The following is a 22,157-nucleotide window of genomic DNA, read 5'->3' as shown; positions in this document are numbered from 1 at the left end:
TATGCTGGAAAGGTACATATCCCCTTTTTTAATTATTCATCAGAACATGAGCAACGAGTTACAATTGCTCGGTAAGAAAGAACGATTTCAACCCGATCTAACTTTTCTTAATAGAAAATGTCGAGTTGAAGCTTGCCATGTGCAATACAGATGCACAACTAGAAAAGACGATCCAGATCTTCTTGCCTCCTGTCTTGCTCAAATTGGCCAGCACAAATCCTGAAGCAAAGAAGAAAGTAATGGAAATTCTGTCTCATATCAACAAGAGAACAAAGACCAATCCAAGTATTAAGTTACCTTTTGATACTTTATTGAAGCAATTCACGGATCCTCTTGTGTCTACATTTGTCAAAAATTTTACTCTCATGTACTTGGAAATGGCAGCCCATAGACTCAATCCTGAAGAAATAGTACAGTATTTGCCTGAATTCTTAAGTGGTATTAGCACAAGACCAGCTCCACAACGCGTACCTTTACTTCATATTGTATTGCCTGTAAGTCTATTCATGATTTGTTACACAACTCAATTTGACATGCAGGTACTCAATAAATGGAAAATGGATCAAGGCAAACAATTGACAGCGAGAAAAGAAGTATTTAAATTCGACCAAACGCCTCAAGATGTTCCAGTAATTTTGGGGTTCTTTTTAGATGTGATGCTTTACCAGCCCTTGACAGCAAGAGAACTAGCAGATGAAGAAAACAAATTTAAATATCCAGGACTTAGCCAACGTGCTGTAGACGATGTGACAAACAAAGGAAAGATAGAATGGACTACTGCTCAATTAAAAGATGCCAAAGTAAGAAAACAATTCATTCATGCCTTTTTAATTTTCTTTTAGTTGGGCATCATGAACTTTATTTTGACACCTATCTTTACAGATAGTGAACGTCTGCCTTTGCTTGTAGCAGGTGTATGTGATCCTAATCACCAAGTCACTTCTGCTTGTGAAGACGGCATGAGAAGATGGACAGGAAATGTGGACTATGAAGACAAAGCAACAATTCAATCCCTCTACAAACTGTATTTGGGCTCGCCTAACGCGACTGGTCAAAGTGCTCGAACACCAGCACCTAATTCAGTCAAACTTCGCGTGTTGCAGTACTTGTCTAAATCTATCATGGCAACCAACATGGTGGCTTTTATGATTCAAGTCATTTTTGATGGTATTTATGGTGAAATCACTAACACAAAACTACAGAGATCCGCCATGTCATTCTTACAATGGTGTGCTCGCATGGTAAAGCTGTAGCTAATTTTCATGCGACTCTATTGACTTTCTAGTATAGAGTACAGAATCAAGTATTGGGCCTGTAGCTCCTGTGATTATCTCTGGCTTGTTGAAATACATCAATGAAAATGAGCATGTACAAGGTTTTGATGCTGAAAGTGTTAAAGGATACGCCTATGTAGCTTGTGGTTTGGTAGCAAAGAAAGGTATATATATATGCACTCAATAGACAAGAACTTACACTTACATGATAGTTCCCAAGGTTGGGTTATCAGATACACAAATACTTTCTTTGTTCTTTGATAATTTAGAAAAAGAACACAAGAACATAAGAACCTATGTTCAAGATGCATTATCTTCCATGATTGAAATCTATGTGGATCTTCCCACAGATTCACTCATTTATCAGGAACTTCAACACATTATACTAAAAGCTGTTCAAAAGGTAAAAGACATATTTTATGCAACTATGTATTCATTGAGCGTAGAATGATCCTTATTCTCGCTACATGGCTCTGAAATATGCTAATGCTATCTATCCATTCTCTTGTGTGTTTGCTCGTTATGTCTGTCTCTTGGGTAGTTCTTCTTCTGTTGTCAAATTGGACGTTAAGGAGGAAGCACGTCGAGGTCTGATTCCATTTGTTCGTAACAAATATGGCCTTGTAGAGAATGTGGATGTGATCTCACCTTCTGAATTGCCCAAGTTTGAAGACCTTGTGGACTATATTCATACACACAAACCTGATGAAACATATTCTCTTATGTCAAAGACACCTGTCATCAAGGGCTATCCAGTGGAAGTCTATGCAGAAATTCTTCATTTCTTACGTATCATTTGGATTCTACAAGTCAATTCAGACCATATCTTGATTGATCAATATGTCATTGATAAAGTTCAGAACAGCATGTCAGAAGATCCTATTACTATGTTGAATTTTAAGACAAGCTTGACTCACATGTGGCATAGTGATTCCAAGGACAAAGAGATCATTGAGCGTTGGTTGGCATTTGTTGAACTGGGCCTAAGTCCTGAATTAAAAGGTAATGCATATAAGATAAAGTGATGGAACTGACGGTATATTTTAGATCCTATTTTGCTAGCCACTTCTGCTCAGTGCCTTCTAGAAGTGATTTCTCTTGGTCCTAGTTCTATATCCACAGCATTCAAAGATCGTCTCAGTTTCTTCAAATCGCTCTCATTTTCAGAAAAGATAGATGCGCGCACCTTAATGTCTCATATCTTTGGTATCATTGCAAGTAATCAAAGTGTGCCTGATGCTGATATCGAAGCTATCCTTATTGAATTTTGTGGTGTACTCGAGGCACAAGAGAGCAAAAATCAGCAGCAGCTGGATCATCGTCATGGTGCTACTTTAGCCATGGGTTGTCTCATCAGTCGCTGTTACTATCGCAAACGTACCTTATCCAAAGAACTTGTGAAGCGGTGTGTTGCACTTTTGGTGGATTTATTAGAAGGCGCACCCAGTACTACATTTTATATGATGGCTGGTGCAGCATGTCAATCCATAGCTGATATTGGTCATTGTCAATTACTGCCTTTCCCTATAACTGAAGAAAAAGATAGCATTGCATTACATACAATTGTTGAAAAACTATCTCGTTTAGCAAACACATGTAAAGAAGCCAAAGTACAAGAAAAAGCGACTTTAGCTTTAGGTCATTTAGCTATTCCTCTTGTCTCCAACAAGGAAACTTTGGACCTTGTCAAGCCTATCATTGATGGCTTATATGCTTTAGCAGACACAAAACAAGTTGAGTTAGCCTTTGCTGCAGGTGAAGCTTTCTCTGTCATTGCATTCGGCTGGGATTCTCAAGCCATGCAGAAACACAAAGATATTTCAGAAATGCCCTTGTTAGACAATTTGGCATCGCCTATATACGATGTTCAACAAGACATAGAAAAAATTATTCGTACCTATGTCACCAGCAATCGTTCATGGTACCGTAAAGCAGCCTGTATTTGGCTACTCTCTATCCTCAAGTTTGGTAAAGGACGTCCCTTGGTGCAAACCAATCTGAGCAATATGCATGCTTCCTTTTCTCGTCTTTTGGCTGATCGTGATGATTTTACACAAGAATGTGCTTCTAAAGGTCTCGGTCTTGTATACGAATACGGTGATGCTAGAATCAAAGAAGACATGCTGTATTCACTCGTAGGCACATTTACTGAGGGTCGTCAAATTCAAGCACAATCTGTAACAGACAACACGGTTCTGTTTGAAGAAGGCGCTTTAGGTGAAACACCCGACGGTAACTCCATCACTACCTACAGGGAACTCTGTTCTTTAGCTTCTGAATTGAACCAGCCTGACTTGATTTACAAGTTCATGAACTTGGCTAATCATAATGCCATGTGGACTTCACGTCGAGGTGCTGCCTTTGGTTTTCAAAACCTAATGGCTGTGGCTGAAAAGGAAATGGAGCCTTATCTTCCTCGTTTGATCCCTAAACTCTACCGTTACCAGTTCGACCCTAACCCTCGAGTGAACCAGACCATGAAGTCCATTTGGCGATCGCTTGTCAAGGATAATCAAAAAACAGTCGATACCTATTTTGATCAAATCATGGAGGATATTCTGGCTGGCCTAGGCAATCGTCAATGGCGTATTCGTGAAGCCAGTTGTGCTGCTGTGACAGACCTCGTGATGGGACGTTCTTTAGCTCAAATTGAACCTTATCTGGAAAAGCTATGGCAAATGTGTTTCCGTGCATTAGATGATATTAAGGACTCAGTGCGTCAAGCAGCCATTCAAACATGTCGTTCCTTGACCAAGTTGACAGTGCATTATTGTGACCCTACTATGGTTGCTATGGCAGATGGTTATAAAGTAATGGATATTGTAATGCCTTTCTTGTTACAGAAGGGCGTTGTGTCTGATGCAGAGGACGTTCAGAAGTTTAGTTTGGATGCAGTCTTGAAAGTGTGTAAGACAGGCGCTACTTTATTAAAAAAGTATGTACCTGAGCTCATTGACACTTTACTTCAATCCTTATCATGTAAGTACTTTGCGTATTATATAGATTTACCCACATTTGAATATATAGCACTTGAACCTCAATCGATGAACTATCTCAGTTTTCATGTGGACAAGTATAATATTTCTCAAGAACAATTAGATAATGCCCGTCTTGCTGGTGCAAAAAACTCACCCATGATGGAGGGCATTGAACATTGTATTCATCAAATTGATGATAATGTCATGCAAGAGCTCACACCTCGCATTCTTCATATTGTCAGAAAAGGCACAGGTCTTCCTACAAAGGTAATTCTGACATAGTATATATAGATAGCTCACCACCACCATCCTAGGCTGGTTGCGCACGTTTTATTGTGACGCTTGTGATGAGCAAGAGGGCTGTCTTTACACCCTTTGCAGATACGTATTTAAAAGCCCTAAGTGGTACGATTCGCTCCAAGAATCCAGTCATTCGTAAATCCTATGCTACTGCTATTGGCTATGTTTGTCAACTTGCTAGTTATGATCGACTAATTTCACTTGTCAAACACTTGAAGAAACTGTACATTGAAGACGAAGGTTTGTTTCTTGTCCATCTTGCTTTTTTTTTTTTGGTATATTTACATGTAGAATAGATGAAGATGCAAAAGCAGGCAGTACTATCGCAGCTGTCGAATTTACGCGATTTGCTACAGACAGAGCTAATTCTATTGTTACGGTGCTTGTGCCACTTGTGTTCTTTGGTGAGCATGATCCTGACCAAGACTTGAACAAGCTATGGAAAGCAGCTTGGGAAAACTTGACTTCAGGCACACGTAGTCTTGTCGTCATGCACTCGGATGAGATTCTCGAATTTGTACAACCCTTGTTAAGTTCGTCTTCATGGAAAGTCAAGCAAACAGCTGCTTTGACAGTTGCAGATATGTGCAAGATGTTGGGCGAAGGTATTCAAGTCCATGCCAATGAACTCTTGCCTGTTTTAGTATCCACCTTGGCTACACGATCATGGTCTGGCAAAGAACATGTCTTGGATGCCTTTGTTCAACTGTGTGTGTCTATTAAACACTCGTTTGAAGGTCGAGCACCTTCTTTGTCAGAGGCTACGAAGATTATGATTCGTGAAGCCAAACGCAAGAACCGTGAATACCAACGCCATGCTTTGGCTTCCTTGATCTGTTTCTCCGACGCCTTTGCTGAAACCATAGACTTGTTGGGCGATGTGATGCCCTTTTTGACCGAGTTATGTGAGATGGATGAAGCGTCTGTCATGGAAGAAGAAGATGAAAATGAGCATGCTAAGCCTCTTTTATTGATGATCAAGGCCAATGCTTTCAAGGCGCTTGTGTCTGCCTTTAGACCTTGCGTATTTGAAAATCAAAAAGAAGAGACGCATCGTTTATTGGGACTGATTACTCGCTCATTTCAAGGCAATGTGTGGAATGTGCAGTTGGCTATTTTACAAAGTCTAGAGACATTTGTGAAGCACGCAGCACCTCATAGCCTAGACGAAAAAGAAAACATGGACATGTTGTTAAAATCTTGTTTTGACTGTTTGGAAGATTTAAAGTATTCAGCTATTCGATCTGCTGCTATGGATGTGTTGGAACAAGTGGTAGCCAAATGTTCAGGTATGTCTACATTTTCTTACAAAAAAAAAGAGAATTCACCATTATGTATTATTAGTCGAAGGTAACACAAAAGAAGAGTTTGTCAAAGGCGTCAATAGATGTATACAGAATGAGCCTGTTGCTTTAATTCGAGATAGATTACAAAAATTACTTTTGAGTAAATTCTAAAAATTATAATCCATTTCCCCTTCTGAACTCTATTATTAAGGATTAGTTTTTTTTTTTAAAAAAAAAATAAAAAGATGGTAAGCAACATTACGTCTTCATCAGGACTATAAAGAAAGATGAGTCATGTGTAGGAACTGAATAAACTTACTCTTCACCCAACATAAGTTGAAGTTCCCTCATTTTTTCTTTTAATGCTGTCTTTGATTCCACCAACTGCCTTAAATATTCAACCGCTAAAAAATAAATAAATAAGAATGTTTAACCATACTCATAAATTATCTTGTTACATTTCTGTAAAATGAGTGCCTCACTCTTATGACCATTACTTAAAGTAGGCACAATATTAATCAGTTTTTCAAATCCAATACGTATGTTTGCTCTTCTCTTTTGTTCTGATGCAATATGGTTTGCTCTCTTTTGTTCTTCGGTTAATAATTCTTGTGTCTTTTTCAGAGACATTTTTTTCCTTTCATGGTGTCTATGACATGGTCGCTTTGCAATGTGCTTTTTATGTTGATCTGAAATAAGAATGGTGTTGATTTGAATCATATTCTGATTCACTTTTGTATTTTGACTCGATTGAAATGATGTTGTGTTGTCTATAAAGTCAGGGCTGAGATGTATTTTCTTTGTCTGACCATGGCTGTCTTTTTCCAATTCATTCAAAAAGACATGTAAATGGTTTTGTTCAGATTCTGTAAATAATGAATGATGATCTACCAAATCAAAATATACAAAAATGTCAATTTTGTTTATTACTTACTTGAAGAACTCATAGAGAAAGAAAGAAGATGTGAGGAAATGTATATGCATCTTTATATAAAACAAGGGGTGGGAGGGACACAATGATGGTATCACCAACATAAGTTTATATATATATTTATATATATTTATATGTCTCAGCAATCGTATCACCCTACTCACTCACACGATAATTTGTATGTGTAATATCTTGACAATCAATTCGTCTAAATAGACATGTAGCTCATAGAGGTCACATTTTTCTCTTTTTGATATATATATATATATATCTATATCTATATTTACAATGTTTACAAAATAAAGAAGATATATCGTGTAACTTGATAAGGTTCATGTTGAACAAGTAAATGGACAAAGCTGTTTTTTTTATTATTGTTACAAATTAAGAAGATGCACTGGATGTACTATGACTTGTTTTATCCAATGCCAATGGAGGTGATTCTATTATACTATAAACTTTTTTCGTATTCGCTTGACTGTCTTCTGTTGGATTATCTTGCCAGACAGGTGTATTTTCAGCATGCTCTTTACGACGCTTAAACAACTGTTTAATACCAAGTCCATGCCCCTCTATTGATTCTTGAGACGATTCTCTGGTTTGACGTGCTATCCAGCCCTTTAGACTTGTCTCATTGCGATCCATATTGGAACGCGGATTCACAGGTTCAAGAAATCGAATCGCTTGCTGTGGATCAAGCGAGAAATCACTCGTGGGTCTACTTGAGTCTGTTTTGAGCCCTATTTGATGCACTGTTTCTGAAGAATCATCAGGCAAGAAATCTTCTTCTGCTAATTCTGAATCTGAGTCCTGATGTAGTGGTACAAGTGGAGGCAACTCTATTTTCATATGATCATGCTGAAGTGCGTTGTAAAGTGTGTTGCGTTGAAGTTGTGTCATGCCATGCGATTCAGAACTAAAAGGGCTCTCGTCTGTCTTTTTAGACAGCTGTTGTCCAAATTGTAGTTTCGGAAGTCGCAAGACTTGGTTACTGCTGATGCTTGTGATGGATAATGTTCGAGTTCGAATACGTTTGCCTAGCTTAAATAAAGGAATCGTTGTACCATGCACAATCACAGAACAAAACACAATAAACAGGACAACAGGACTGATGACTTGAATAGACACAGGCGTAGGCTTGCCTTCATAGGCCACCTCCAATTCTTCTTTGGCAATGATCGATAAAAAGACAGCACCGACACCCATGGGTCCAAACCAGCCACTAAAGATGGCTTCACGATATGTTTTCATCGCAGGCATGACTGGTTTTAGTAAAACAACAATAGGCAATCGTCTAAAGAACAAGACCAAGACAGCAATCACAACTAACCGCCAAGTAGATAGACCCAAGGCTTCATTACTAAATTCAGACCATGGCTATTCCGATCATTAAAAAGAGTACTTATTTTTCTGATCCTTACGATAATAGCACCAATATAAACAAAAATAGCTAAATTCAACATCATATCGATCACTTCTTGAAAATGAGCTTCTTCTGTCTCATGGCGAAACCAATCATCCCAAGAGAATGCATTGCCAGCAGCAAAACAAGCCAAGAGATCATCACTGCCAGAGAAACCAGTCATGCTCATCAAAAATAACTTTTTGTTGGTTTGAATTAAAATAACGATTTCAAGGAGAACTTACAGACAGTGCAATGGCAAATGCAAGAAAAGACGGTTTATCGATCAAATGACTAAAAAAAAGAGAGCTTATGAATCGTCTGTTCAACATGGATTGACTTACTTTCTCTCAGACCATTGGAGTACTTTTCTAGCCACATAACCTACAATCACACCAATCACACAAGAAAGAGCAATTTGAAATAAACAAGTGATATAGATCCATTTACCAATCGCTGTGCCTACACTATCTTCTGCAATCAAGAAAATGGCTAAAAATAAAAAGGGAAACCCCATGCCATCATTGGCCCCACTTTATTATTTTAAGTCAATGCCATGTACAGAAAATCATCCTGCTCCCTTTACCTTTCTGCAGACAATGCATTTCGAATATGGGTTGGTACATGTTTTTCTGCAAACCTTCCTTTGACAACTGAGTTTGCTAGAATCTAATGTTTGCCTGTGTCAATTGGAAAATGATCGACATCAGAATATGACTTACAGGATCTGTGGGACAGATACAAGCTGAAATAACAAGTGCTTCCAACTAATAGAGATATTAGATCCATGGTCTATACTAAGAGTAACCCATACATAGTTGATAGGAGGAATGAGTCCCCAAATAAACAGACCGCTAATGAGCCACATAAACATCATGACAGGTATTAATAGCATAGCCATTGTTAACCATTCTTTCTTTAAATAATGCCTACCAAGAGTCACAATTCAATCATAAGAGTATATTCTACTTTACTTTGGTAATTCAATTCCAACAGCCATAACCTTTATATCTCATAGAAAAAATTAAATTAATAAATAAAAATAAGATGAGATGAAATAAGCCAAGTTTGTTACCTGAATAGCAATAATACATCGAGTCAGTTGTTTTGTGATTTCATCATGGTATTCCCAACTATAAGGGTTAAATCCATTAGTCACTAAGGGACCTGCTATTATTCCGACGATTACTGCCACCACTTGGGGGGTCGAATAGATGAGTACAATGTATGTGTGTATCTATAAAATAGTTACATGCTTCGGAGAGAAACAGCCTTTCTTTAAGAAACATGGAAATATAGCCAAAGAATAAAATAAACCCGCTCAAGATAGCAATGGCTATAGTAAATGTAGATATTTCTCCCGGAATAACATGGATAGACATAGTTAAAGTAAAGAAAAAGGAAAAGAAAAAGAAGGGAATGTATTATAGATTTTAATATGCATATATATATATATAAATAAGAAGGGGAAGATGATCATTTCTTGACTCCTATTTCTGCAGAAATTCTTTACAGTCAATGACGACACAGCTTAAGAGAATGTCTTTATTCATCAAATCAACTGAACTGACAGGTGTAGGAGTGAGCTTAATATGACTCCCGTAGAGATATAAAAAGTGAGTGTTGTATAGAAATACGATAATCAGGGACTCAATAAACAAGGAGACACTTTATTTTATACAACAAAAAGGGAGTTGTATTTCTTTATTCTTTCTCTTTTCTTTCAACATGAAATCATTACACTGTGTCTATAGTAAAAAGAGATTTGCCGACCAATATACGTTGGATTTAGAAGGATTTGTAAGGCTCTGAATAGTAACTCAAGTTTAACTGTGTCAAAATAGATGAGTCCTCATGAATTCTCTGCTACCATCAACACATTTAATACAGCAGCCTATCATTACCCACCTCCAACAGCCTTGAATGGGTCTATAGGCTATTTCTTTATCTTGATATTGATGATCTTGATAGCCATGACTGTATTTTGTATTCAATATACACATCAATTGGGTGTTGTCTTGGCTCTTCCATTTGGGTTTTTGTTTTGTAGTATGTTGGTTATCTATTATCGGCGTAGACAAAAGCATCGATTTGAGCGTGCTATCATTCATTTGTGCAAGTGCATGAATGCAACTGAAAATGTACGCGGTATTAACTTCAGATTGAGCTATTTGAATACAGAACAACAAGTGTCTTCTCATCCTACCTATACCTATGTAAGTGACTTTAGTCTCTTTCTGTCTAATGGTTTATGATAGGCTATTACTATTGAATTTGATGATCGCTATAATTTGCTGCATCATTTCTCTAGTCATCAAAACAGTAGCAGTCCTATTCCACCTGCTTATACCAGTATTACTCTATCTTCTTCTCCTCCTCCAATGTATGACCTGACAAAACCGTCCAATACATATCAACCAAATGAAAAACAATAAAGCAAAAACTACCCTTTTTATTTAATTCCCCGCAGTGAATGATTTGTGCCGGTGATACAATTTTTTTTTATTTTTTATTTTTTCTCTTTTTCTCCTTAACATCATGAGAGAACCCAATCTATGTTTCCCTTCACAAAACAGAGCTGCTGTATCTATTAGCTCTTCTCTTTATGACAGAAGAGCATTGGACTGTACAGCTACTTTGCCACTCGTAAACTCACTGACTCATTTAGCCTATCTGACTTCCACTTCACCTCGTATAAGAGAAATCTTGTGTCTAGATGGAGGACTGGAAAGACTTGTTCGTATACTCCATCAGACATCCAACAAAACTGACCGACTTACTTTATGGAAATATACATTATCATTTCAAATTATAGTTAATGTGGGTGTCAGAGGCACTGAGCAGATACGAACCAAAGTAGTAGATGCTGGAGTTATTCCTCTCGTATTGACTATCTTGGGCAACTTTGCTAAATCTTATGAAACTATACATGGTACTAAAAAAGAAAAAAAAGGTAAGCTATTGTCAACAAAAAGAGACTTGGGATTGACTTTAGTGTATAGATACACCTATTCCTTTCATTCAAGGTTTGTCATTCAATGCAACGTATAGATAGATGTCTATAGATGTGTTCGATTAACCATTCAATCTAGAGACAACACAAACACAAAAACAACCATTGCGTCGTTCTACTTTCCCTTATGTCAAGATAAATCGATCTCAACGTCGTTCTATGCGTAGCCAAAAAGACAAGACAGAAATGGAACAAGTCCTTGGTCGTGAAGAAGATGTCTTGCTCTGTCTTCAATTGCTCGCCTATCTCTCCAAATACCCTCATATTCGTAATACCTTTTATGCATCTCAAGTGTTTAGTGTCGTTGAAAAGTTTTGTCATCGCATTCATCCAGGCCCTATTCAATATTGGGCTGGTGTGATTATGCGCAATGCATGTCGTAAAGATGAAGGAAGAGGTGGTATCCGAAAATGTGCCAATATGACTTGTGGAAAATGGGAAACACAGCCGAGAGAGTTTGCTAAATGTAGACGATGTCGTAAAGCCAAATATTGCAGCAAAGCATGTCAATCCAAAGCTTGGTCTGATGGACATCGATGGTGGTGTGTTGAACGACAATCTTCTATTGTGCGAGAAACAACAACAGAAGAACAGACAAATAATACAGGTTCATCTGGTACAAATTCAACTATGCTTATGGGTGTTCATATGGAATTGTAAACCTTTTTTTTTTCTTTATGTAGCTATGCTTCTCTCTCTCTCTTTGTCTTTTTTCTTTTTCTCTCTCTCTCTTTTTCTTTTTACATTTTATGAAGATACCACATACTCTCTCCTTTCATTTCTTTTTTTCTAAAAAAAAAAAAAATCTTTCCTTAGATCTATGCACACTTTAAATAAAAACCCTTACATTCATATTCCGATGCTGGCGAGCATAGTGGCTTATCTATACAAATATTTTTTTTTCTTTCTTTCTTTTTCCATCTACTTTTCATTATGGGTAAAAACAAGGATAGATCAAGTAAAAAAAAAGCATCCAAAGTGAAATCTGAACACACTGAACAACCTGTTCATGACACATTGGCTGATATCAAGCTCGAAACGATTGAACCCGAGACTGACATCAAACTCGAAACAATCAAAGAGCCTAAAGAAGAGGCTGTTGAAGTACAGATTATTGAAAGACAAGATCCTTCTCAAGAGTATAAAAGACCTGAATTATGTAAGTTGCCTCTTTTTCTCTTTTTATTGTGATATGCATACTCATCTTATTCTATAGTAGAACAAGCTATCAAAGGTACATACAACACAATGGACTTATAACTTACATTGAAAATAGAAATTGAAGCTGAAGTAGCTGCTAAACAAGCAGAGGATGCTTCTTCTTCTTCAGAAAGTGAATCAGACGATGATGAAGATGAAGATGCTCGACTATTGACACCTGCTGTTGATTCTGACATCTTTCGTACCATTGCTGCCATTCGTGCTAAAGATCCTCGTGTCTATGAAGAATCACACAAGTTTTTCCAAGATAAACCAGTCAAGACTGCATCTGTCAAGAAAGAAAAGAAAGTCACTTTAAAGGATTATGAAAGAGATATGCTTCTAAAGCACGGTGGATTTGTCGATGAAGAACAAGAAAACAAAGTTGGATTGACTCATCAAGAAGAACAGGAACAATTGAAGAATGCATTCAAGACTGCTGCTGATGATGATGGTCACTCAGAGGATGAAGACGAAGGCTTTTTAACACAGAAACAAAAGAGTGCTGAAGAATTAGAAGCAGAAGAAAAAGATTACAGTAAATTCTTATTGGAGCAAATGAAGGCTGACGAACATTCAAAACAAGCTTTTGAGGAATGGAGTAATTTCAAGAACAACCCTAATATCAATGAAGAAGATGCTTTCTTGATGGATTATGTTCTGAACCGTGGTTGGGTTGAAAAAGACAATCAACCTGTGCCTTTGGATGATGCAGAAGATAAAGAGAAAGATGAAGAATTCCTAGATAATGTAGATCGATTTGAGACAAAGTACAACTACCGCTTTGAAGAAGAAGGCGCTTATCAGATCTTGACTTATGCACGTGATGTAGAAGGATCTGTGCGTCGTAAACAAAGCAAGCGTGCCAGAAAAAGAGAACGCGAAAAGCTTAAGAAGGCAGCCATGAAGGAACAAAAGATGGAAGAAATCAAGCATCAAAAGAATGTCAAGATGAAGGAGATTCGTGATAAACTGAAGGAAATCAGTGACATTACTGGTGTAAAGGCACTTGGATTAGAAGACATCAATTTGGATAATGATGATGACTTTGATCCTTCTACTTTTGATGCTCAAATGAATAACATGTATGATGATGAATTCTACCAAGCACAAGAAGGAGAAGAAAATGTTAAGCCTGAATGGAATGATGATATTGATGCTGGATTTGATATGGATGCAGACTATATTTCATTAGATGATACTGAAAAGAAACAACGCGTCAAGGAGAACAAAGAAAAGATCAATGCTCTGATGGATGAATACTACAAACTGAATTATGAAGATGTGATTGGTGGAGATGTATTCACTCGATTCAAGTACGCAAAGACTGAAAAAGAAGATTATGGCTTAACACCTGAAGAAATCTTGTTGGCAGATGATGCTGAACTCAACAAATACATTGGGTTAAAGGCATTAGCACCGTAAGTTCAGTATGACTGTTTATACATCATTAACACAGTTTTGTTAGTTATCGCCCTGAAAATAAACACAAGAATGAACAGCGTATCTTTAGAAAGAATAAGGAAAAGAAGTTGGAACTGTTCCATAAGCATCTCAAGAAGGCTTATAAAAAAGTAGAGAAAGAAAAAGCACATATTGAACAATTAAACAAGAAACGCAAGGGATACAGCAAACAAGGTGGTACAAGTAAAAGAGTAAAATTTGCTCATGACGTTAAAGAGGATTAATTCATTATACACACACACACACACACACACACACACACACACACTTTCATGTCTACATTTACATTTTATATATCATTAAAACACACATGTACAAATACAATGTCATTTAGCTGATGTCTTGTTGAAAGGAGACCATTTAGGCTATACATTTCAGTGGAATAACTTCAGGTTCAAAAGATCAAGTGCTTTCTTCATAACACATTCGCCAGTTTATTTAGTTTCTCTGAATTACTTGACATAGCCTATATCTGTTTTAGGTAAACTAATTTCAGCACGAAGCAGGTCAGCTTGAGTAATTAGATCTTTGATAGATTAAAATAGCTCAGGAGGTGGGGCATAGGCTCAACAGAAATATCCGTATATCATTTGTTTGCGCAATCAAGTAGGTTCTAGAAGGATATTGGGCCAGTTAGTTGACAAATAAATCAAATAAAACTCTTTATTATGTGTATCTGATAGTCAATAAATAGACAAAAAGCAGATCAAGTTGTAATGTTGCGCATGTACACTTTCTGATTCCTTAATGAAGGATTTGTGTTCTAAAGAAAAGTAGCTCGAAAATTGTTTCTTTTTTGTTTAATACAACAGAGTCAGAGAGGGCTTTATTGACCGATAGTCTTTATTTTTATCTTCTTCTTTTTCGCACTTTGATCTCATTACTGATGACTCATACTTGAAATTAGTTGCATTACGAGCTACTGTCTGCTAGATGTATTTATGGTGCTGTTCCTTTGAGCACTTGTGCATAAAACCAAGAGACCGTTGACCTATACTTCTTTATATATATATAATACATGGTATTTTTAAGGTTGAAAATAGCAACTTTGGATAGGTCAAATGGAGGAATGTTATGCAAACTAAAGCTTTTAAAAATCCCACCCCCAAGGAAATTCAAAAGTCGATAAAATCATTTCCAAATTTGGCATAAGTCACATGACTGTAATACTCTTAATATATTTAACCAAAAATTTTTGTTCCAAATTAGGAATATACGTATGATTTTGGTAACGCACTTGTTACCTTCTTGTGACAGGTGGTGAAATCGAAATTCTTAATGATGATATTTCAATATTAAACTCCATATCCAAAAGCATGATGGCGGTTAAAATAGACTACAACGGTATCTGATGAATTTCATTTTTGTTTTTCTTTGAATGTAACAATGGGTTCTTATTAGATTAAGCGAGTGCATTCTTGATGAAACAACAAAGAAAGAAAGATATGTTTTCCTAAACACTGCCATCTTGTCACTTTCAAATTACAAGCTAAAAAAAAAAAGTTTTTAGTGTCTGCGTATCAAATTCATTATGTAATCCTTTCTTTTCTCTCTTTCTACAATGTCTGTCTACGATGCTGACAATAATGACTACGAATGGGATGACATTACACCTAGTTTACAAGATCAAATATTTGATGAGCTAGACAGTCAAGTCGATTTCTTTAGAGAAGAGGTAAATAGAGAAATATTGCTCAACAACATCTCATTTTATCAATACTGATAGACAAATGATATAAACGTACCCTTGGACTTGACAGACAGCAAATCAGCCTTTGACGTTTTTCTCGATCAACTCTTACAAATTCCTTTTAAAAACAAACCAGCAGCTAAAAAGAAAAAAATACCTCTTGGCGAGATCTCTGTCAATCAAATGACAAACACGAAGCCAGTAGACGACAAAGTAAAAGAAAAAGTACATGATTCACAAGAAGAAGCCATATGGGGAGATATTGACGCCGATTTGTTGTCCAATATGGACATGATAATATCCAACGAAAAAAAGACAGAACCCTTTAAGGGCTTTTCAACAGCTTCTGGAAAGGCATTAAAACCACCTTCAAAAGAAGCAATGCAGAAAGCTATTCAGAGTCTCAAAGAAGATCACGAATTGCCTCATATGCCACACGAACAAGTACCCACAATGAAAGGATTCCAGACAGCAAGTGGAAAATCATTGAAGCCTGTATCAGAAGAATCCAAAAAGAAGGCATTATCGATATTTCAAGAATTAGAAGAAAGCAAGCCTGTTCAGCCCACTAGTTTTATGACAGCATCTAAAAAGCCAATCAAAGAACCCAGCATTCAAAGTAAACAGAATGCTAAGAAGCTGTTTGAGGATTTACAGGAATTCAAAGAGACGAAACGACCTTTGGATCAGCCACTTTCTGCGGACAATCGATATGAAAGTGTCTTGAAGCAGTTTGGTGGATTTAAAAGAGGATACAGTGAAGAATCTATTACAGTATCAGATCAAGCAAAACGAAGGGCTGTCAGTCTGTTTGAAAAAGATTCAACAGTACCTTCAGATGATGTCTCACTGAAATCAGTATCCACTGTACCAGAAATGCCAGTGAATGTATCACTCAAACCAACACCCAAGACACCTTTAGTCAAACGCAATAAACGTATACCAGCCATTCAAAAACAAAACAAACCATTCAAATCACCCATTATCCGCTCTAATATCGAATTGACCAAGGCAGCTGTCAGCAACAATAGAAACGCAATCAAGGCTAGAGGAAATTCAGTGTTTGACTTGACAGTGCCGAACAACCGATATACCCTTTCTTCTTTAGGCTTACCTTTACAATATACCAAAGAGCAACTCTTATCTAAGCAAATGTAAGTACTGTTGTGTATGATGAACATGTATTCATGCTTTTCTAGTCCTATCTCTGTCATCTACATGACTGTACAGAGTGCAAAAAAGTATGTGTTTGATGATGATTGGGGACCCAAGAAAGCAGAACAAGACATGATCCAAAAGGGTTGTTTGCCACACTGTTTGAGTTTTGCTTGGGTAGAAAACCATTATACATTGATTGTATGGAAAATGGCCTGTTTAATTCGATCTTATCCTGACCAGTTTAGAGACTGTTGGGACAAACAAAGAGTGCTTGACCAGCTCCTTTATCGATATGAGCGTGAAATCAATATGGGCATCGTCCTGTAATAAAGAAGATTTTAGAGCAAGATGATATCTCTGTTAAGCATATGATTTTGTTTATTTCAGACATTATTGATATCAAGACACCCGTTCATTACAATACATGTAAGTAAACTGGTCTTCTTTGAATGCTGTTAACAATCTATATAGCTTCTAAATATTTACTTCAATTGTCGGATGGTTGGTATCAAGTACCAGCATGCATTGATATTCGTATGGAGCATGCTATCACCAAAAAGAAGTTGCGCATAGGCCATAAGCTATCCATTTGTGGGGCTCAAGTTGCAGGCGATAGAGCAGCTCAGTCACCTTTGACTATTCACAACAGTAGTACATTTCTGTCTATCACAACCAACAGTAGTTTACCTGCTCGCTGGGATGCCAAACTAGGCTATCATAAACGCAAGCTTATGATTCGTTCTCTTCCGACTATTTTTGAGGATGGCGGTACAGTGACAGCATTAGATATAGTAGTGTGCCGTAAATTCCCTATGCTCTATACAGAGAATCTGCCTAATGGGACCACTATTACACGTACAGCCAGAGAAGAAGAAGAGATGCGACGCATGGTTCAGTACAGTACTGGTCAAGGAGAAGCTATTGATGTGCCTCATTTTCGAGCTTATCAAAGAACAACCATGTCTCGTAACTTAAAAGAAACCAAGCCCTTACAAGAGCGCCGTGTATCCAGTTATTTTAAGATGCGTATATGTGATACGCGTTCTTCTACCAGCCAACCATGGGCTACTTTAGTGCTTTCTAATGCAAACGAACTTCACCATATGGATATTATTGAAGGCAATCGATACAGAGTGTTTTTTGTTATACCCTATCGTCCCAAGAACAAAAAATATCCAGGACTGGACCTCAAGACAACTCGATCTACTCGCTGGGAGCCTGTCTCTCTTGGCAATATGAAGCCAGATGGTTATGTGCCACGGTCTATCACTTGCTGTAAAGATATTTGTCAACAAAATACAACATCAGACTTTGATTTGGTTGTCTTTATCTTACGTAAGTTTCTTTTTGATACATTCATATAACTCACACATACTAGATACAGGAACAGCTACTGTTGAAGATTTAAATGGGCGTAAATTATGGCATCAAACACTGCTTGTGAGTGACCAAAGTCAACATATCTGTAAAATCAATTTCAGACTACCATTCAACCCTTTTCCTGATATCAAAAACCAAGTGATGGGATTAACAAATATGCGGTATATTATGCATGATAGTGCGTTTGATATCACTTGTTTAAAAGCAACAGATGAATCAGAAATCATCAGTAAATTGTCTTCTACACCAGACTATCTGCAGAAAGGCATAACTGGTTTACGGGCCTGGACAAGTTCACACCAGGATCAAATTGAGTCTCTATTTGATCGTGTACGTAAAATCACAGAATAAAGTTGTTTTTCTCACCCTCTCTATATACATAAATGTGTGTGAATGAATGCGGGATTCTAACTCGCTTTGTCATAATGGCCAATGGAACAATTATACTCGGTGGCTATATTTCTATAATGATTCCCAATCAAATCTAAAGATTGTTTGCTTAATCAGCCTTTGTACAACGTACAAGTATGAAATTGTGCTTACTATTTCATTTTGTTTCTTTTCTTCTTTAACCCCTCCCTTCTCTCTTCTTGTATTTATTATGTCCAAGAATATCTTGACTACTTCAAACGGTAACCCTGTCGAAAACAATCAAACATCTCAAACTGCTGGCCAATGGGGTCCTGTGTAAAATATGAAAGATAGATCTATAAATTTATGCTCATTATTTGTATAGTCTTTTGCAAGATTTCCACTTGATTGACAAGCTCTGTAAGTTGTAGTGTGTGCTTATTGATTGAATCTAATACAGTCTCATAGCTCACTTTGACAGAGAACGTATTCCTGAACGTGTTGTTCATGCCAAGGGTGCTGGTGCTCATGGTGTCTTTGGTAAATGATTCCCATATATGCATTGAAAAGATGGCTTACTTGTGCATCCATAGAGGTTACTCATGATATCACACATCTTACCAAGGCTAAATTTTTGAGCAATATTGGTAAAAAGACACCTACTTTTCTTCGTTTCTCCACTGTAGGTGGTGAAAAGGGCAGCGCTGATACTGCTCGCGATCCTCGTGGTTTTGCTCTCAAGTTCTATACTGAAGAAGGTATAGATTTTTTCAGAAAAAAAAAAAGACGCACTAAACTTATCCATTGAATAGGCAATTGGGATATGGTCGGCAACAACACACCTGTATTCTTCATTCGTGACCCTTCTAAATTCCCAGGTAAAAAAAAAAAAAAAAAAAAAAAAAAAAAAGCATAAAAGACAGTGTTACTCATCTCTTTATAGACTTCATTCACACTCAAAAGAGAAACCCTCAAACAAATATTCCTGATCCTGATGCTTTCTGGGATTTCTTGTCACTTGTGCCCGAATCCATTCATCAAGTCACTATTCTGTTTTCGAACCGTGGTACACCTGACGGTTATCGTCATCTTAACGGTTACTCTTCCCATACTTTGAAATTAGTTGACGACAAGGGCAATTTCAAGTATGTCAAGTGGCATTTCAAGACAGACCAAGGCATCAAAAACTTGAAGGCTGACAAGGCAGCTCAACTCGCTGGTACTGATCCTGATTATGCCACACGTGATCTCTTCAATGCCATTGAACGCGGTGAATATCCTTCTTGGACTGTTTACATTCAAGTCATGAACCCAGAAGATGCCAAGAAGTATCGCTTCAACCCATTTGATGTTACTAAAGTTTGGTCACAAAAGGTAAGGGAAAATTTATGCAATGATGTTGTAACACCAGTTTTAGGACTATCCTCTTCAGCCTGTTGGTAAATTAACTTTGAATCGTAACCCCGAAAACTATTTCGCAGAAACTGAACAAGCTGCCTTTTCTCCTTCTCATACTGTACCTGGTATTGATGTTTCTCCTGATCGTATGTTACAGGGCCGTCTTTTCTCATACCCTGATACGCATCGCCATCGTCTTGGTGTGAATTATGCTCAAATTCCTATTAACCAACCCCATTCACGTGTCTCTAACCATCAACGTGACGGTTTGATGTCTGTCTTGGGTAACGGAGGATCTGCTCCCAACTATGAACCCAATTCATTTAGTGGACCTTACCAAACAAATGTGGCTGCTACTACATTTACTGCTGAAGAAGTTCAGGGTCTCACAGGTCGTTATTCTTTTGAATTGACAGATGTTGATTTCGTTCAAGCAGGTGATTTGTATCGTTTGTTGTCTGCTGAAGAAAAGACAGACTTGGTCAACAATATTGCAGGTCATTTGAAGAATGCAAAGAAGCATATTCAAGAACGCCAAATCGGTCACTTTAAGCGTGCTGATCCTGAATATGGTCAACGTATTGAAGAAGCAATTTTGGCTCTTGGTGCTAAGGCTTAAATAATAATAATATAATAACAATAATAATAAAAAAGAATGTTTTTATTGAAGGGTATAGTCTAATTCTTTTGAAAGAACTGATACATGATTTTACGAACAAAAGCAGATAACACATCTGCTTCTTCTTGATAAAAGGACATGATGATACCCATAGCAAAGCTTGTCATCATAACTTCAAAGTGTTTGATCTTGAAGATCCAATGATGAGAATAAGCAATATGGTAAAAGCTTTGAATGGCTTTAGGCAAGACATACAAGGCTAATTCGCTGCGTCTCTTTTTATCTTCCAGGAAGATAGAAGGATAAGCACAGAAAAAGCCTGCTAAATAATAAATGTATTTTGAGTTCCAAGAGCCAATCAAGCCTGTCTTAAGCAACTGGCGATGCATACAGATTTGGTATTGATACAATGTAACGAATGAAGCCAAGAATGCGCCTGATTTCAAAGTAGCCAAGGTAGTTTTCGAAAGCATCGACATAGGACTATGTTGTATGAGAGAGAGAGCGTTCAAACAAACAACAACACTTACTCTCTTTTAAAATGCTGTGTACGAAGCAAGAACATAGGCACGAAATGAAGTGTACCATAAACTGGCAAAAGACTTTTGAATACTTTGGCAAATCTTTCCACCGCAGTCATTTGACACCCATTAATCCAAGGATGCAGCATTTCACTAATCATATATAGATGAGCAAATCATTGTGCTGTCATGTTTAGTTTACCAAGGAATAGCAGGTAAATTAGCAGGCAATTGACTCACGACTTCTACAGCGTGTTTTGTAGGACGCAATTTGCGAATCATGTCCAATGCTTCAGTTGTAGCGATAGGAATGCCTCTTACGTTTTTCTCATTCAACAATAACGCACCTTTCGGGCATCTAGCCGTTTTAACCATAAATGCATAAAAATCAGGAGGCAACGTTTCGGGTCTCATTGTGTATGCGTACAAGACTTGTGCACAAGTAACGGCAAATAGTAACGCATCGCCATTTTCAAAATAGAATATATCTCTTGCTTTGCCGGCATTATAGATGGCTTGTAAAGCTCTGTATATATGTGATTAGTCATGTGTGATTCTTGTGTCACTTTTACCTGACGAGTAATTGTTGTGCAATATCAACTCGACGTTCTTTCTTTTCAAACAAGATACTCAGGCCGGCCACAGCGCCACCCACAAGCCCATTGAGTCTATCATCTTTGCCACGATAGACTCGCATACCATTATTAATTGATTTCCATAAGAAAGCAAATGAGCCAAACATGGCACCAAATCGAATTGAGTCCAAATTAGCAAATGAAGCTTCAAATATATGAGCCCATGGTGCTCTAAAAAAATTCATGCATTAATGTCAAATTGGCTTATTGTTTTAAGCTTGCCTTTTTCTCAAGACGCGAATGAGATAAAGACAGAAATTGACAGATGCTCTTACACCATAAGCTAATAAGAAGGCCCCTATCATTCAAAGTTATAGGTTACATTGTCATTTAAATTGTATTTACTTGAAGCTCCTTTAATTGCATGTTGTATCACCTCTTTAGGCGTATCTGGCTTTGGCCAATCTTTTGGATCGATACGTTCAGAAGGATTCCTTTTTAGTTTTGCGACCAATCTTTGATAAGAAGTTGATCTTTTAGGTTTATCTGCCATTAAAACAGGACTGAAAAGAAAAAAGATAAAAAAAAAAAAGAGAGAGAGAGAGAGAGAGAGAGAG

General features: G+C 37.3%; 10 protein-coding genes across 10 annotated transcripts; 7 read left to right on the top strand and 3 right to left on the bottom strand.

The window, feature by feature from the left end:
* Positions 1-46: 46 nt before the first annotated feature.
* Positions 47-6,009, top strand: B0P05DRAFT_590258 (proteasome stabiliser-domain-containing protein; the record flags this gene model as incomplete). The annotated part of the gene is made up of 12 exons (XM_051582792.1): positions 47-71; positions 115-494; positions 540-800; positions 843-1,241; positions 1,291-1,438; positions 1,487-1,677; positions 1,721-2,276; positions 2,322-4,253; positions 4,302-4,519; positions 4,567-4,792; positions 4,849-5,841; positions 5,897-6,009. The coding sequence occupies 12 exons, from the start codon at positions 47-49 to the stop codon at positions 6,007-6,009; spliced, it is 5,442 nt and encodes a 1,813-aa protein (XP_051431744.1).
* A 144-nt stretch (positions 6,010-6,153) lies between these two features.
* B0P05DRAFT_476668 (Myc-type, basic helix-loop-helix domain-containing protein) lies at positions 6,154-6,468 on the bottom strand (the record flags this gene model as incomplete). The annotated part of the gene is made up of 2 exons (XM_051574918.1): positions 6,154-6,242; positions 6,297-6,468. The coding sequence occupies 2 exons, from the start codon at positions 6,466-6,468 to the stop codon at positions 6,154-6,156; spliced, it is 261 nt and encodes an 86-aa protein (XP_051431743.1).
* A 1,279-nt stretch (positions 6,469-7,747) lies between these two features.
* On the bottom strand, positions 7,748-9,460 carry B0P05DRAFT_448898 (Cation/H+ exchanger; the record flags this gene model as incomplete). The annotated part of the gene is made up of 10 exons (XM_051573858.1): positions 7,748-8,146; positions 8,191-8,370; positions 8,417-8,465; positions 8,516-8,704; positions 8,758-8,840; positions 8,894-8,931; positions 9,024-9,100; positions 9,146-9,174; positions 9,247-9,368; positions 9,424-9,460. Coding segments are annotated over 10 exons (1,203 nt in total), but the record flags the coding sequence as incomplete, so codon positions are not given.
* A 359-nt stretch (positions 9,461-9,819) lies between these two features.
* B0P05DRAFT_555427 (uncharacterized protein) lies at positions 9,820-10,640 on the top strand. The gene is made up of 3 exons (XM_051579799.1): positions 9,820-10,034; positions 10,080-10,383; positions 10,438-10,640. The coding sequence occupies exons 1-3, from the start codon at positions 10,016-10,018 to the stop codon at positions 10,604-10,606; spliced, it is 492 nt and encodes a 163-aa protein (XP_051431741.1). The 5' UTR covers positions 9,820-10,015; the 3' UTR covers positions 10,607-10,640.
* Positions 10,641-10,683: 43 nt separating this feature from the next.
* B0P05DRAFT_555419 (uncharacterized protein) lies at positions 10,684-12,062 on the top strand. The gene is made up of 3 exons (XM_051579798.1): positions 10,684-11,124; positions 11,174-11,197; positions 11,264-12,062. Exons 1-3 carry the CDS (start codon positions 10,710-10,712, stop codon positions 11,842-11,844), a joined length of 1,020 nt encoding a protein of 339 aa, XP_051431740.1. The 5' UTR covers positions 10,684-10,709; the 3' UTR covers positions 11,845-12,062.
* A 41-nt stretch (positions 12,063-12,103) lies between these two features.
* Positions 12,104-14,159, top strand: B0P05DRAFT_555416 (KRI1-like family C-terminal-domain-containing protein). Its single transcript, XM_051579797.1, has 4 exons — positions 12,104-12,343; positions 12,401-12,418; positions 12,461-13,805; positions 13,853-14,159. Exons 1-4 carry the CDS (start codon positions 12,118-12,120, stop codon positions 14,070-14,072), a joined length of 1,809 nt encoding a protein of 602 aa, XP_051431739.1. The 5' UTR covers positions 12,104-12,117; the 3' UTR covers positions 14,073-14,159.
* A 1,146-nt stretch (positions 14,160-15,305) lies between these two features.
* Positions 15,306-17,424, top strand: B0P05DRAFT_237095 (uncharacterized protein). The gene is made up of 4 exons (XM_051573300.1): positions 15,306-15,523; positions 15,575-16,692; positions 16,738-17,122; positions 17,168-17,424. Exons 1-3 carry the CDS (start codon positions 15,410-15,412, stop codon positions 17,021-17,023), a joined length of 1,518 nt encoding a protein of 505 aa, XP_051431738.1. The 5' UTR covers positions 15,306-15,409; the 3' UTR covers positions 17,024-17,122; positions 17,168-17,424.
* Positions 17,044-18,204, top strand: B0P05DRAFT_623328 (BRCA2, oligonucleotide/oligosaccharide-binding, domain 1-domain-containing protein). The gene is made up of 2 exons (XM_051583451.1): positions 17,044-17,122; positions 17,168-18,204. The coding sequence occupies exons 1-2, from the start codon at positions 17,065-17,067 to the stop codon at positions 18,058-18,060; spliced, it is 951 nt and encodes a 316-aa protein (XP_051431737.1). The 5' UTR covers positions 17,044-17,064; the 3' UTR covers positions 18,061-18,204.
* A 473-nt stretch (positions 18,205-18,677) lies between these two features.
* B0P05DRAFT_476700 (catalase) lies at positions 18,678-20,444 on the top strand (the record flags this gene model as incomplete). The annotated part of the gene is made up of 7 exons (XM_051574923.1): positions 18,678-18,763; positions 18,813-18,847; positions 18,896-18,967; positions 19,021-19,185; positions 19,240-19,305; positions 19,371-19,801; positions 19,845-20,444. The coding sequence occupies 7 exons, from the start codon at positions 18,678-18,680 to the stop codon at positions 20,442-20,444; spliced, it is 1,455 nt and encodes a 484-aa protein (XP_051431736.1).
* Positions 20,445-20,467: 23 nt separating this feature from the next.
* Positions 20,468-22,155, bottom strand: B0P05DRAFT_555409 (uncharacterized protein). The gene is made up of 6 exons (XM_051579796.1): positions 21,946-22,155; positions 21,823-21,898; positions 21,538-21,771; positions 21,168-21,491; positions 20,975-21,118; positions 20,468-20,927 (listed from the first exon to the last, which is right to left on the bottom strand). The coding sequence occupies exons 1-6, from the start codon at positions 22,091-22,093 to the stop codon at positions 20,504-20,506; spliced, it is 1,350 nt and encodes a 449-aa protein (XP_051431735.1). The 5' UTR covers positions 22,094-22,155; the 3' UTR covers positions 20,468-20,503.
* Positions 22,156-22,157: the final 2 nt, after the last annotated feature.

This window comes from Gilbertella persicaria (genome assembly GCF_025201335.1).
Source record: "Gilbertella persicaria strain CBS 190.32 chromosome Unknown B0P05scaffold_42, whole genome shotgun sequence".
Taxonomy (NCBI): Eukaryota; Fungi; Mucoromycota; class Mucoromycetes; order Mucorales; family Choanephoraceae; genus Gilbertella; species Gilbertella persicaria.
Note: the sequence above shows the minus strand (reverse complement) of the source record. Positions and strands in the feature narration are given on the sequence as shown.